General features: G+C 41.3%; 1 protein-coding gene across 6 annotated transcripts in view; it reads right to left on the minus strand.

The window, feature by feature from the left end:
• Chd2 (chromodomain helicase DNA binding protein 2) overlaps positions 1-13,609 on the minus strand; it is a 145,517-nt gene that overhangs the window by 14,304 nt on the left and 117,604 nt on the right. For all 6 annotated transcript variants that reach the window (XM_087188349.1, XM_087188346.1, XM_021264781.2 and 3 more), the window contains 4 exons: positions 11,455-11,589; positions 7,303-7,481; positions 4,142-4,241; positions 1,715-1,925 (listed from right to left, as the gene is read on the minus strand). In XM_087188349.1, coding sequence (XP_087044475.1) covers positions 1,715-1,925; positions 4,142-4,241; positions 7,303-7,481; positions 11,455-11,589 — 625 coding nt within the window. The remainder of the gene's footprint in view (positions 1-1,714; positions 1,926-4,141; positions 4,242-7,302; positions 7,482-11,454; positions 11,590-13,609) is intronic.

Consider the following 13,609-nt stretch of genomic DNA (forward strand, 5'->3'; position numbering starts at 1 on the left):
TTTACATTTTTCAAAAACATTATTACAGTAAAAGACACATTGCCGATAACCCCCCCTCAAAATACTCATGTCTTTAGTTGCACTCTTGTAGCTGCTTTGATGTCCTGAATCAATTCAAAACATTTACCTTTCACAATCATTTTGATTTTGGAGAAGAGCCAGAAGTCATACAGTGCCAAATTTGGTGAATAAGGTAGATGAAGACACGCCATACTATTTTTACAAACCTGCCTTCCTATGGATTGTACTTGCCAGCAGCATTTCTATCACAACTCATAAAGACACGAAAGAGGACTTCCAGAACTACTTTAGAAAGTGCCATCAATGATAGGATAAGTGTATTCTTAGAGAGGAGCAGTATTTTGAGGAAGACTGATGGCATTGTGTCCTTTATGGCAATAAATTTTTTTAAAACATTCCCTATATTCTTTGATTTCTCCCTGCATTGATTTCATTTCCTTTGGATATACACACACCAGTGAGATACATGGGTCACACACTGGTGCAAGTTTTAGTTGTTAGGAACCTCCACGCCCTTTCCTGTAATGGCTGTACTAATTTAAATCCCATGACCCGCAAGGGTTACTTTTTTCCCCACATCCTGGCCAACTCTTGTTAGCATTTTGATAATGGCCATTCTAGCAGGTGTAAGGTTGCATCTCATTGTGGTTTTAATTTATATTTCCTTGAATTGTGATGCTGAGCATTTTCTGTATACCTCTTGGCTATTGGTATGCCTTCTGTTAAATCAAACTTTTGAAACTAAGAGGTCTCTGAAGGAAAGGGTTAACTGAGCTGTACAGATGCCAGGCAAAAGGTCCCAGGGCTGGTCCTGAGAAATTCTCTAAACCACCAGAAGCATGGCCAGAGAGCAGCTGGAAAAGTTCCCTGGACCTAAAGGGCCAGGATGCTTTATTATACAATTCTGGGGAGAAGAGAAACTACTTACACTGAACCTACACTGATTATAGATAAAAGGGGCAGGACAACAGGAAATGGGCAAAGTCCTAGGACAGGAGGCTGTCCATAAAGAGAAGTTTCTGCAGTTTCTTGGTAGGTTGGCTGGTTCCAAAAACAGAATATGAATTGGCCTTGAAGGGTATTCTTCAGCATACAGTAAAGGAATAGGGAGCAGCTATTTTACTTTGCTTTGTCGCTAAGTGTGAAGCTGTGAGGTAAAAATCACCTTTTCTTACCTCTCTCTTCCCTCTATCCTATACCTTAGAACATCTCAGAATTCTCTTATCACCGTTTTTTGTGAGAAATGCCTACCCAGGTCTTTGTCCAATTTTTAATCAGGTTGTTTTCTTGCTATTGAGCTCCTGATACACTTCGTCAGATGTATGGTTTTTATATCGTTTCACTGCGCAGGCTATCTCTTCATTCTAGGCATTCTTCTTTGATCATTTCTCTATTTGGTTGTCTTTTTGTTACCAATTTAACAAGGCTTCTTTATATTAGCATTTTAGCCATTTACCTGTCACAGAATGTATGCTTTTCCCTACATCTACCATTATTTGTCTTTTATTTATGAGATCTATGTTCTTCTGAAAGTTAGTCTTTTGGATCTTTATTTCAGGCTTTATGTCACCAAGAAAGAGAAGAAAATAAAGTCTTGGAGACAAATAAAGCCCAAAGGTCTGTCTGTTGTCTTTGGAAAACGAAATGACTGCGTTTTTTGGCACTTCTTTTAAAGCTCCACTTAATGGCCTACCTGCATTAAAATGTCTTTTGTTGGGGTGACTGTAGTTATCTCTTGGGTGTCCGTGCATTTGTGGGCCATGGGAGCCAGGCAAATGAGGCTTCTGAGGGTGAAGGCTGTGCGAGGTATGAGACTGAGATTGCAAAGAATCCCGACTTGAACTCGAGGCCTCAGGTCGAAATGGTTTCTTACCACCAATCATGTCATCCTTCTTCCTTTGCTCCTGTAAAGGACAACCAAAAAAATCTCAAGATCCCATGCTTAATTCCTGAGTACAGAATAAAGACCTTCACCTCTAAACATTTCTCTCTCATTCCTGACTTGTGACCTAAGCTTTACTACCTTAACAAGATATGCCTGTCACTTCCAAGGAGCTCTTAAGCCTAACAGTGATCCATTAGCTGAGTTTAACCTACTAGGTCCTAGCAGGAAAACCAGTCTCCAATGGCAAGTACTGGTGAGAATGCAGGCAGGACAGGCAAGAGCCCCTGAGCATGATGGCACCAGGGACCAAGCTGTCAGCATCTCACAGGACCAGCTAGGACCATGCGAAACCAGGACTGCCAAGTCTCCCACCACCTAGAGCAATCCCGGATCTCCCAGGGCAAACTAGTTCCTGCACCAAATCATCAAGGTAAAGAGCAAAAGACTGGAGTAACTTCACTCTTTCATCACACAAGTAAAATGCTCAATATAAAAGCATCAAAAAATGAAAAAACAGAAGTGTAAAGTGCCCTAAAATCTAATCACCATGAAAATAACTGTGAATAATTAGCTCCAGGGACGGGGATTTAGCTCAGTGGTTTCGCCAACTGCTGCGCAAGCGCAAGGACCCGAGTTCGATCCCCGGTACCAAAATAAATAAATAAATAAATAATAATAATAATAATAATAATAAGGTCCCTATTTCTCTAAGCTTTTTGTATGTTTATACAGATAGTAATACAAAAATATTATTTAGTATTGTCTTTTTTCACTTAATATATTTGCAAAAATCATCCCATGTAAGCAGTTATTTCTGTAATATTACATTGAATAGTTAAGTAGTACTCCCATCTGGTATACCACAATCTATTTAGCCTATTTCTTTTTTTTCTTTTTTTGGTACCAGGGATCGAACTTGGGACCTTGTGCCTGCAAGGCAGGCAGAACCACTGAGCTAAATCCCTGGCCCTTTTTTTTTTGGTACCGGGGATTGAACTCGGGTCCTTGTGCTTGCGCAGCAGGCGGTGAAACCGCTGAGCTAAATCCCAGGCCCCTAACCTATTTCTTATTATTGGCCTTCTAAGTCATTTCCATTATAAACATGTTTAAATCCTTAACTATCCCCTTAAATTAAACAGTTAAAAGCTGAATTATATGTTATTTTTTGAACTATCTCTAAAACTATCCTCCAAAACTTTTATGACAATTTATACCCAATAGTAGGACATCACTATTTTTTAAATCATTAACGTCTAATAGTAATGAACCCCTTTACCATTACGCTGCCAACTTCAGACCTTTACCTTAACTTTCACTCCTGTCTAAGGATCTTTCCCAACTCTTTTGTTCCCTTTTCTGGCTTCTCCTCAGAGACCTTTTTTACAATGTATAAATTCTGCATTAACAGTAATATTAGTACATTATTCCTGTATAATACTGCTATAGCATATTCTTTTGTGTTAAACTGTAAACTACCTGAGGGTATTGCTTCCTAAGCTAGCAGAGCACTGGGCATAGCTTAAGTTCACACAAGAAATACATCCAAGTTCTGATCTTGCCCCAGCCCCCACTCCAGGCACTCAGGCCACAGCAGGGGATGAGACAGAATCTCTGCCTCCATGGAGCTGACACATCAGTGTTCTGGACTGGCCCTACACGGGTGCTCTGCACGGGGTCCACACAGCAAGTCAGCAGATCTGCACGCCGCCATGGCCTGCAGCAGGTCCCTTCAGCACCTCTGGCACCTTCTCATGTTTGCTCCTTTAAGGGAGCAGCTGGGACCCCTCTAAATACAAACATTTGGAGGACAGCAAGTACACAGCCCAGAAAAGAACAGGAAAAGTACTTTCTGCTCACAATCCTGTCACCTGTTAGGAGCCACATTTTCAAGCTACTGTAAGGCATGTGCACATGGAAGAGGAGGCCTGGTGAATAAATGAATCCAGGATATAAGAACACACTGGCTCTGATGTACTGCCTACTTTACCCAACAGGTGGTAGTCTTGCCCTGTGAGTACCTAGGGACTATGCTGAGAAACTCTCCAGTTAAAGAAGTGCAAAGCACACTATAGAAGAGAAGAGAGGCTGCAGACCACACACTGTGATCTGGGGGTAGCTTTCATTACCTCACTTGGACCTGCTCCTCTATCTGTAAAGCAAGCAGTGACAACCCACGATCCTATGACCAATCCCTGCTCCTGGAAAACCAACAAGTAGGATTAAATCTGAATTTACCTCCTCTTCTTGAGATCTTTTCTTATGAGCCATCTTGTATAACTTATGTAGTTTTCGAGCATCAAATTCGGTAAACTTGGAAACAAAAATCCATAGGTTTCTAAAAAAAAAAAATTTAACAGTCCTGGTAAATTAGAGATTAATGCAGTAATTTTTTACTCACTTTATGCATGCCAAGCTATTAAATTTTGCTGTGGAATATGCTCCACGGGTAGAAACTGAAGTTATGTGAACATTCTCAAGTTTCTGCACCAATAATGCACCTTTTACACTTCTATCAAAAGAACTGGATTAAAAGGCCTTGAGAATCGGGTTCTGTCAACAGCCAACACTGCCTGCCGCCGGCCCCCACCCCCATTTACATCAGTGGCATCTGCTACTATCTGTAAGTTTTCCTCCTCCTTCCCCATTTTCTGGGCTCCCCCACACAATCCATCTTCAGTGCTATCTCATAGGCTGGGACCTCCATTTACTTGTCATTTCTGTGTCGCCACCCTTCTTTCCTCCCAGTTATCACCACCAAGGCCTATTACTCCTCTCTTAAGCTCTCGGTGGCTCCTCCTAACACAACCGTGTTCTCCCTGATGGCGTCACTGCACGGCAGGGGAAGTACAGGACTAAGCAGGTGCAGGTACCGTGAGTGGGAGAGTCTCACACCACCTCAAGCTTCCCCATGAGCGGTTTCTCCGTGCCATGCCCTTGACGACACCTGTATAGGTCCCCTAACTGCAAACCTACTGTGTCAGGTGGAAAGCCATTTACTTTGCTAAGGCCTCCTATAAAGAGCTTTAGTCTTTTGAACAAATTATTCCCTTTAAGTCCTAAATACCTCCCATTGTCACTGTCCCTTTTTCCTTCCTTGGGGATGGGGTTGCAGGTTTTATGTTTTTCAGAGACCAAGTCTCACTGTGTAAGTTACACTAGCCTTGAACTCACTCTGTAGCTTAGGCTGTCTTCCAACTTTCAAACCCTCCTGTCTCAGCCTCCTGGGTGCTGGGATTACAGGCATATGCCAACACATCCAGCTCCTCACTGTTCCACTTTCAAACCTTTCCTGAAGCCTGAGAGCCCTGCTCATCCAAGCAGTTCCACCAGGTTGTCCACGAGCAGCTCAAGTGGACCTGCCTGCCTCTCAGAAGACCTCCCTCCCTGACTACCCTTCTGCAGGCATCTTCTGGGAATCTGTGTATTTGATCTTGCATTTATCACTTGTGATGGCCAGTCTCCCAGAAGTCTTACCTTATAATATTTCTGACTCCTAAGGACTTTCATATGACCTACTGCTAGCCATGATCAAGTATCACAACCAAAGCCAAATATCACAGTGCCTGGGGTAGGTCCCAGGCAGGCCACACAGACAGACCCACGTGCACACTAGGAAGCCTGGCTTCATGAATCTATGCACTAGGAGGATACTTTGCTGTCTTCTATTCGGGTAAAAAGGAAGCCGTATGTTCTAGGTAAAGGAAGAAGCTGCTAACACTGCTAAGAAGAAATAACATTTCATTGGAAAAACAGGAACAAAATCTTTGTAAATAGGGAGGACTGGAAGGGTTGAAGGGAGGGCCGGACAAGGGTGAAAAATAAGAACCAAGAGAGACTACGTAAAGGTGCAAATTTCCAATGATGAATGTCATTATATTGTATACCTAAAATGTACCAATGATTAGAATGAATAATCGATAATGTAAAATAGGAAGAAAAGGTCCAAAGGGGTAGGGGTAGTGGGAGGGGCAGGGGAAAGGAAAGAAGGGAAAGGAAAAATGATGAGAAATGGAAAAAATGGAAATAAAGTCTTTGTAAATAGGGAAGGGTGGAGGGCATGAAGGGAGGGCTAGGAATGGGGAAAAAATAAGAACCAAGATGCATTATGTAAAAGTACAATTCCCAATGAGAAATGTAATTGTGTTGTATACCTACAATGTACCAATAAAAGAATTTAATACAAAAAAAAAAAAAGAAATAGCATTTCAAAAACGATTTTATTTCTGGGTGTGACACACGCTAAAGACAGCTTCATAACAGGAGCCTCATGACAGCTATAGAGAACTTTTCTTAAATCCATTTTTCATTTTGTAAACCAATCTGGGCATGGTAGCCCACACCTGTAATCCTAGCACTCAGGAGGCTGAGGCAACACGATCTTGAGCTCAAGGCCAGCCCGGGCTACACAGTGAGACCACAGTTTAAATGAACTGGATGAAGAAAGGTAATTTCACTGAACATTAAGTGCACGGGTGCAAAGTAGCTGAGGTTCATGGAAAGAAACCTCACGTTACAACTGTCTTTTAGAAACGCCAGTCATGTCTTCTCAAAATATCAAAAGTGAGGTTGAGCATCTCTGATCTGAATATCTTGAGCCACTTAGTGCTGACCTGATGGCAAAGTGGAAAATTCCACACCTGACCTCATGTGATAGGGTCACTATCAAAATGCAGGTGCACTAAAAATATAGCGCTAAGATCACCTTCAGGCTATGTGTGTAACACAAATATGAATTGGATCCCATCCCCAAAGATACTTTATGAAATAGGAATAAATATTCTAAAATCTGAAAAAGGTCTGGTCCCAAGGATCTCAGATACACAACAAACTGTAAAAATAAACATATATAAAAACCATGCCTTACAAACTAAAGTTCTAGATTAACTACACATTGATCCAATTTACTACTGGTTTTTTAACCATTAAGGAAGAAGGATAGTTCTTTGTGGCTTTAATCTTTGTTTTACCTTATATATTGGTACAGAACCAACCAATGAGTTGTATAGTAGGTATAATAACATCTGAATATCAACTCGAGGCAGTTAAGTAATTACACGAGATCATTTCTATCCCTTACAGATATAAAGACAGAGTCTTCTGAGAGCAAGCCACAAATCCAGCGTCCCTATCTTTCTCTTACAGATGACATTAACATCATCATCCCACTCCTTCAAAAGGCTGGTTTCAGTGGAATGGCCTAGTTCATGAAAAAGTTGACACCTGCAGGTATGCTGATACTAGATGAATTTTGTTGGGAAAAAGATTTTCATTAGGTAGCTTTGCCACCTCTTATTAAATAAAACCCACCCAGACACTGTCAAATTCAACTGGGCAGACTGCTCGCTCCAACGGCACATATACTAAACTGGGCAGGACTGGAGGCCAAGGTCACTTACCTCCTCCACAGTTTGATGTGCTCCTGGTCTGAGTAGGCTTTAAGGCACTCGGCTATCCGGTCTCCAATTTTCAGCAGGCAGTTCCGTGTGTGTTCGAGCTGTTCTTGTACATTAAGTCCTTTGTCAGGTTTGTCCAGCTGTTTCAGTGCCTTTTTCACTGGCCTCATCCTCTCCTTACACTGGAACAGACCAACAGAGCACAGACATGAGTCACATGCTGATCACCCACCCTCAGACAAAACACCACCACCCTCGTGCCACATAATCAGTACAACGGAGAGCAGGTACGGCCTGTGGGATGGAATAAGTCCAGTATCAGACTTAGAAAATTGACACACTAGTGCTTCGGGCATCACTTAGAATTACACAGCGACTCCTCAGGCTCCTCAGAGTCTGAAACCCTGTTCCTCATCTGCAGGGGGCCCAAGTAATGCCTCACAAGGCAATTATGAAGGTCAAATGGGACATGGTATTACAAGCCTAACCTGAAAACCTCTTGCCATGAACTATCTAAATACAGCATGCAGGGTGAAACATTAACAAATCGTTTAGCTTTGAAAGACAGTAAAGAAAGGGCTTGCAGATAAAAGACAGTACACTAACCACAAGAATCTTTTTCTTTCTCCTCCCAACCCCACTAAAACAAGCTGAGTAAAGAAACTGTCTTCGAAAGGGCTAAGCCTATAAAGAAAACAATAGCAACAAAGTACCTAGCAACATGGGAGATGACTTAATAGACTAGAGAAAATGAATTCCTAAGCCACAGAGGCAACCTGATCTATGCTATAAAATTCCCCCAAAGGCCAGATGTTTCTGGAAATAGGGATGAGGGTTACCAGAGAAAGACTAGTTTAAACACTGCTTAAGAAGTAACAAAGTCCCAGATTCAGAATTGACACGGGCCGCCCATAAATGCACCCACCAACAGATAATGAAGGCTCATTCTTTAGAGGGGGCAAAAGAAAAGGCTCTGAGCTGGCTGGCCTACATGGGTGAAGGGCAAGGACACCCAAGGTGAAAAGAGGATTATAGGATCAAATGCTCACTGCATGAACCACCACCCAGCTCTCAGACTGCAGAATGAAGCAGGCCAGGCCTTCAGGGTGAACCAAAAAAGTCAACTCTGGTTCAATGGAAGTTTTCCCATGAAGCAGCTTAGCTAGATCCCCTAGAGTGTAAGCAATCAAAACCCCACCCACTGGCTTGGTGTGTCCAAAATAAATGTTTAGTCCCAAATTCTTAAGACACGAGGAGCAACTGAGGATTGCCAAAGACATCTGAGGAAAGTTTCTAACATGAATGATAGGAAACAAAGAGAAGCATAAAAATATTTAAAGAACTATAAAGGGGGGAAGATCTTAGAAATGAAACATAACAAAAGAAATGAAAAATTCAGAAGAAATAAGGGGAATAAAAGTTGAGGGAATCTCCCAGAAAGTAAAAAAGCAAAATGGAAAGTTTAAAAAGACAAAATTAGAGATTAATATCCAGGGTCTAACAGCCCAAAACAAAGAACTGCATAAAGACAAAACTGAGGACTTAGGGAAGGCATAATTATTACAAAATAATTCAAGAAAATTTCTCAGAATTGTAGGATATGGTCATCAGCCACTGAGTAGCTAGCACAATCACAGTATACATGATCATTAAATTTTGTAACACTGAAAATTCTACAAATTTCTATCATTTTGTGGTTAACTCCCATGGCTACACACTTATGATCTATGCATTTTTCAGTGTTAAATTTCAAGTATAAAAAAGGACTCAAAATAAAGACACACCACCCACACACTAGATGTGCACACCTATGGGTGACCTAGCATTTCTGGTCCAGCCACATACCATACAGAAGCCTCCACACAGGAGCACAAGAAAACACCTGCAATAATCTCATTGCAGCCTATCTGTGTTAGTAAGTATTGGGGAAACCCCAATGTCCACCTACAGAAATAAGGATGAATTATGGAAGTCATAAAATAAGAGTAACAGAAAGTATTTAATTCATAGCCATGTATACTATAACTTGGATAAATCTCAAAATGAGAAGGGGAGCCAGGCATGGTGGAGCACACATGTATTCCCAGCACTCGGGAGGCCGAGGCAGGAGGATCACTGTGAGTTGAGGCCAGCCTCAGCTACTTAGTGAGACCCTATGTCAAAAAAACAAAAACAAAAATGTGAGGGGGAAAGCAAGTTACAGTGTACAAGTAGTGTACCATTTGTATGGGGGTTTTTTGGGGGGTTTTTTTTGGTGCCGGAGATCGAACTCGGGTCCTTGCGCTTGCAAAGCAGGCAGCGGAACCACTGAGCTAAATCCCCAGCCCCTACCACTTGTATGGTTTTAAAATATAGAAAGCAATGCTCTTTGTTGTTTATGGAGACATGGGAGGCTACGTGGCACAGTGGTTAAAGACTCAAGCTTTCACTTTTTTTTTTTTTTTTTGGTACAGGGGATCAAACTTGGGACCATGCACTTGAGAGGCAGGCGAAGGCAACACTGAGCTAAATACCCAGCCCTCACCTTATTTTTTAATATGTAAAGTGAAGATAAGCCACCTCAAAGACTGTTGTACACACCCAAAGCACACAAACAGTGCCTGGCTGTTTACGCGGGCCCAGCCAAACAGAGGTAAGTAGTAAATATCTAAAATGACACATAAGCGTAACAATCAAATTCAGAATCATGGTTACTTCGGGGAGGTAACAAAGAAAGAAAATGGGTTTAGAGTAAGAAATACCAGAGGCTTCAACCCTATACGAAGTAATAAAAACTTCAGATGAGACAAAACTTCACAACATCTATACCAACGCCTATTACATCCCTGGAAATTTATCTGTATTTTTAAAGATTTCATTAATATACAAACAAGAATAAAAAGATACAAACAAGATTAAATGACCCTATATTGATTGCCTGAGACAAGTTCTTGCTATTTTACTCAGGGTGGTTTCAAACTCCTGGGCTCAATAATCAAGAACAATCCTCCTACCTTAGCTTCCTGAGTAGCTGGGACTATGCACACATGCTACTGTGCCTGGCTTATAAATATGTACATTTTTTTAAATGGTGCCATAGAAGTATCAAGTATTATTTTCTTCTATAAACAATGAACTGTGGAGGAATTGGGAAACAGATCAGACAGCTGGCTATATAATGAATGTATTCATTTACGCAATTCACTCACTGACTGATATACTTCCAGCACCTAAATGGACAACGTACAAAGCACAATACCTGCCCTCAGAAACCTCATAGGGAAGAGAATTGTGCAAACTGAAATAATCACAAAGAAATATACACACATAGCATGGAGGTTTTAGAGAATACAGAGAAGGCAGCCGAGAGAGAGGAGGCTACACCACAGGACAGGGTCAACAGTCTATTGCTTGCTGCCACAGGCAGAAGTATTTTCCACTTAAGGAGACAGTTTCTCTCTCAGCCTGATGTGCTGTTCTAGGGAAGTGTGGTCTTAGGAAGTCTGGGCAGAAGAGAACACAGGGGTGGGCAGGGCATGGAGGACAGCAGCACAAATAAATCTATGCATGGACTCTAAGTGCTCCTGCCACACAGCCTTTGTGCACACTGCTGTCTGGCCTTAGGCTTGTTCTCCCCGCCCTCTTGTCCTGTTACCTTTTACTCTTCCTCCCAGATCCAATTCAAACAACTTCCTTGAGCCTTCCTGACCCTTGCTGACTCAGTCAAATCCCCTTCTCCCAGGGCCTCCACCTCCACACCCCCATCACAGGAGCACCAACATGATTTATGCAGTTAGCGCTCTCCCCTATGCAAATGTCAAGTCTACAAAGATAGTTTTCTTCTGTTCAGCATGGTAATGCTGGAGGCTGGTATGGAAAACACTCATTAAGTGCTAGCTCAGTGAATACTCCTGATTCCAAAATGCCTCTGAGGCATTTCAACTGCAAACACAAGACATGAAATCGGGTCCCTAACTTCTTCCTCACTAGAGAACAAGTAAGAAAATCTCTTTCTGCCAACCTGGTTCAGAACTGTCTTTAGGCACCCGAAATGATGTGATTCCAAAAAAATATACCAACACACATATTCCCCGAAGCTCTGGCTCCATCTTCAAGGGGCAGCAGTACAGCAAGCACAATGGTGCAGACCCCAGCATGCCCACACTTCAGACTTACAATACTGAAGGTCTCCTGGTCGAGATCATCATCCTCATCCTCTCCAATAGGGACAGGTTCACTTCCTGCTGTAATATGGACAGGACCCTGAGATCGCTTTGATTTATTTGAAGATTTGGCATCACCACCTTTAGGCTTTTTTTAAAAAAAAGTTACAAGGAGTCATTGTCACTTATGCAATCTTGCCTTGCAATCTCTACTTCTTAGCTGTTGCATTGTTACAGAGGGTAAATATGAAAGCTTTACTTTATACAAACCTATGAGATTAACAGCTTACTTATACATATTCCCCACTTCTGCCTCTAAATGTACATAACTGTAACTTCAATTTCATCGACACTACTTGGGGCCTTCTATTCTTTCATCTAGAAAATGCACAAAAATGTCACCAAGAGGTTAAGACTGCAAACTGGCAGAACTTCTAAAGTATCATGTAAGTCATTTTTATTAACAGCTTATCCTTGATCTAGAAATTTATAGTATTCACTAAATTATTGTAAGTGACTGAAATCTACATGAATCAACGTTGACAAATCTCAAAATTAAACAATAAAAGGTTGGAGAAGTATATATACAACAACTTCATGTAGGAGCATTTAAAAACATGCAGCATGTTGTATGCTTTGTGGTTATATGGTATGAATTTTTTTTTTTTTTTTGGTATCGGGGATCAAACTCGGGTCCTTGAGCTTGCGATGCAGGTGGCAGATCCACTGAGCTAAATCCCTGGCCCTAGTATGAATTTTATAAGCATGAAAGCATGGATAGAAAAGTGTCACACCAACTTCAGAGTAGTGGAATAGGAGAAGAGGGAAGGCGTAATGAAGTCACAAAAGAACAGTAATGATGAGAGCTTCAGCAGTTACTAATGTGTTTATGAAATACAAAAATACATTGCTCAGCAAAAAAGCCAGCTGACGTAACCATGAAAAAAATACAAACATTGGTAATATCGGAGCAGTAAATAACAGATGTTTGCTGAACTGTTTTTGTGCCTTTATTGCTCAAATATTTCACTTTAAAAAAAGAAAGGATTTTTCGGAGGGATAAGATGTAGGGCAAATACTAGGAATTGAACCCAGGCCTCTGCACTAAGCTACAACCCCAGCCCTTTTATTTTTTATGTTCTTGACTAGGTCACTATCGCCCAGCCTGGGGTGAACTTGGGATCCTCCTACCTCAGCCTTCTACACTGCTGGGATTACAGGTGTGAGTCAATATGCCTGGCAAGAATGTCTTTCTGCAGGAGCAAAAATGCAAAGGTATGTGTAACAGTATGTACTGTTTACAACAATAAAAATTGGAAAGCAATTTCAATACAGGAGATTTATGCTGTTTGCAATATGTTGCACCAAAACAAAATCCTATCCATTAAAAATTATCTCAACATTTACTTATCAACTTGGAAAGCTGTTTATGATACACTGCTCAGTGGGGAGAAAAGGGTACCCAAATGGTCCCATCTTATTTTAATTTTATATTTGTACCTAAACTCATTAAGAGTAACGTTCCAGGGCTGGGGATTTAGCTCAGTGGTTCCAGCACCTGCCTCGAAACCACAAGGTCCTGAGTTCAATCCCCGGTACCCAAAAAAACAAAAAACAAAAAAAGAGCAACGTTTCAAAGCCACTCAATAAGAAATCAAACATTATCATTGGATGGGAGAATTACAGCAGATTTATATTTGTTCATTTTGGCAAAGATTAATTGCAAAATTTGATTTTAGAAGTCACCAAGCAAACACGCAATACTGCACCAATTCTGTGCTTGGAAATGAACTTCATAAAACTCCCAACATGAAGTCTATGTAATACCAAGGCTTTTTATCCACGTGTATTCCAGTCACTCTGGAAAATATCTGTTTGGAATCCTAAACCCTTTAAATATCCAAATCCATTTGTGGATTGTGCTCCTCTAACACGAATCTAACAACGTACGCCAAGTAGATACCTGTACGTGGGCCTTCTTATGCCTGTCCTATCTCATTCTGAACACCACAGCTCTCCCCGCAACAGGCAATAAAAGATCAAATAAAGGCCTTTTGTGCTAAAGAACGCCACAAAGTTGCAAAATTCTCCCTCTGTCTCTGCAAGGAAGGGTGCAGGCAGCCCTATAAGGCTCCACCCTTCCTTGCTGAATAAACTCACATAACAAT

The sequence above is a fragment of the Heterocephalus glaber genome, unplaced genomic scaffold, assembly GCF_053883595.1.
Source record: "Heterocephalus glaber isolate CG9 unplaced genomic scaffold, H.glaber_assembly_v1.0 deba00001531, whole genome shotgun sequence".
NCBI lineage: Eukaryota > Metazoa > Chordata > Mammalia > Rodentia > Bathyergidae > Heterocephalus > Heterocephalus glaber.